General features: G+C 44.2%; 1 protein-coding gene across 1 annotated transcript in view; it reads right to left on the bottom strand.

Moving 5' to 3' along the window:
* The window catches only part of stk38b (serine/threonine kinase 38b), a 27,734-nt gene that overhangs the window by 10,681 nt on the left and 14,553 nt on the right, over positions 1–2,500 (bottom strand). Inside the window, exon 7 of the mRNA XM_036559599.1 lies at positions 1,754–1,908. Coding sequence (XP_036415492.1) covers positions 1,754–1,908 — 155 coding nt within the window. The remainder of the gene's footprint in view (positions 1–1,753; positions 1,909–2,500) is intronic.

The raw sequence follows: 2,500 nt of genomic DNA, 5'->3' as shown, positions 1-2,500 counted from the left end.
GAGAGAGAGAGAGAGAGAGAGAGAGAGCGAGAGAGAGAGACTGAGTGAGAGAGAGAGAGAGAGAGAGAAAGAAAGAGTGAGAGAGAGAGAGAGAGAGAGAGAGAGAGAGAGGGAGAGAGAGAGAGCGAGAGGGAGAGAGAGAGAGAGAAAGAAAGAGGGAGAGGGAGAGAGAGAGAGAGAGAGAGAGGGAAAGAGAGAGAGAGAGAGAGAGAGAGAGAGAGAGAGGGGTAGTGTAACAGGTTCTCATGCTGTCTCCTTCATACTGATCAACAGAATAATGTAAACAGCACAGTTAGAGACTGTAAACACTTGAAATGGTTCTTCAGATTGATAGAGAAGGTGTTGTATACGGTTCTATACAGCACCAAAAAGGGCTCTGCTGTTGTTATAAGCTTGACCTCATAGTAACAGCAGAGCCCTTTTTGGTGCTGTATAGAACCATATACAACAACATACATATACAGTCAATCTGAAGAACCATTTCACAGTGTAGAGAACCATTTAAGCATGAAAATGTGTTCATGGTTCTCTATAGAACCGCTGTCTTTACTAAAGACTGTAGCTCAGGGGTCGCCAACATGTGGCTCCGGAGCTGCATGCGGCTCGGTTTACTGTCCTGTGGCTCCACAGCTGAATCAGATTAGTAGGTAAAAATAAAATAATCCTCCTTTACAGTAAAATAAAGCTCTGCTGATCGTTCAACACAGTTTAACAATAAATGGTCTGAAACTCTGGAGTTAATGTAGAACTGCTGATTCACCCTTTAACCCTGAAGATCAGCGCAGACTGCTGGTCACCATAGCAACACAGACAACAGTCTCGCCTAGCTAGTAGCTAACGAAACGGCAAAGAGAGAGATTTAAGATGAACATCGATAATTTGGAGACGAATGGACTGATTAGTGTTTATAATCACTCCAGCTGTTTTCCTGATACGTTTAATCTGCAGTGAGAAACTGAAACACTAAAAAGTCGCGAAGCTGAGAGACGTTTTACTAGAAACTCTTCTTCTTTTGAGGAAAAGTTTCCTGCTGGAGATGAGAGAAAAGCGGCTATAGCTGAGCTAAAGCTTGAAGCAGAGCAAAGTAAGTCTGAGTTTGTGTTTATATTCTTCAGTCTGTAGTAGAACATCAGCACAGACTGAGACAGATTTACAGCCAAGATGGTAAAACATTACTGCAATAAAATGGACAGAAAATGTTGTGGCTCCCAAAGTGGTTTGATTTTTGTTGAAACAGGACAAAACGGCCCTTCTTTACATTCGGGCTGCTGACCCCTGCTCCAGAACTTCATCAGTGGTCAGTTTCTGAAAACAGAGCCGCTCCTGTCTGGATATTTTTGGGTGGACGGTCCCTTTAGTCCCCTCTCGGTCATAACCATCAGTAAAACGAGAACTCGTTAAACACAGCTTTAACTGTCGAGTCTGGAGCAGTGAGACAGCGGCGCTCTGTGGCTCTGAGCACTGCTCAGTTTCTCAGCGCGTCATTTTGTCATTACTATGTGAAATTAAAAATGTGACAAATAAAAAAAAATTGTGGTGATGGCGTTAATGAGCTCAAACCCCACAGGAGGCATCACATGACCGCGGTATTGTGGTAATGCAGTTATCATCACAACCCTACCACACACTGTCCTGGCGGTCTCGGTTTCCACTGATGGTGAGGCTGATAAACTGTACAGTAACAGAGGCCGTGCGTAACTGTAACCTGCGCAGTGCAGCTGTAAAGGAAACGCTAAGAAAATAATAAAATAACCTTCGAGTCCAGCAGCAGGTTGTCCGGTTTGATGTCTCTGTGAATGAAGCCCAGTTGGTGGATGGAGTCGATGGCCAGCACCGTTTCCGCCACGTAGAACTGGGCCTCCTCCTCCGACAGGGTGTCCTTCTTCATCAGCAGGGTCATCATATCTCCTACAGGGGGCGCAGTCAATAACACAACACTAGTTTTAGACACACAGAAAGCTGTAAATATTAAGAAAAATGTGAATGATGAACAGAGCTGTAGATGATTCCATAACCCTCTGGTCTCTAAACTCATTCTCTCTCCATCTGTTCATATATAAATACATATATATATATATATGTATAAACTCTCCTTTAAAGGCTCTTCATATATCATGATCCTCTTATGTTTCATATCTAAATGCTCCGTTATCTTCATCACTACTTTCCAAAACCGCTGCAGCAGCTTCAGCAGCTGTAAACTCTCTGCACGCCGTTTCACATGAGTCTCCGATGTGGACTGAATGAAGAATGAAGGGTGTCCGGCGTGATGGTCAGTCCTTAGTGATTTCCTGAGTGTCCATTGGTCAGTTTCACACAGAATGTAGACGGACACACCAATCCACCAGCTCCACACGGTGAGAGGCAGATGACGTGTATCTCAGCCCCTCTTCATAGGCTCATAACTCCGGATGTGAGTCTCGTATGATCTCGAGATAAGATGGAATGGAAAGGGCGACTCTACAGATTCAGGAAGTGTTTGAACTGGATTTCTGAGCTG

This window comes from Colossoma macropomum, unplaced genomic scaffold (assembly GCF_904425465.1).
Source record: "Colossoma macropomum unplaced genomic scaffold, Colossoma_macropomum, whole genome shotgun sequence".
Taxonomy (NCBI): domain Eukaryota; kingdom Metazoa; phylum Chordata; class Actinopteri; order Characiformes; family Serrasalmidae; genus Colossoma; species Colossoma macropomum.
Note: the sequence above shows the minus strand (reverse complement) of the source record. Positions and strands in the feature narration are given on the sequence as shown.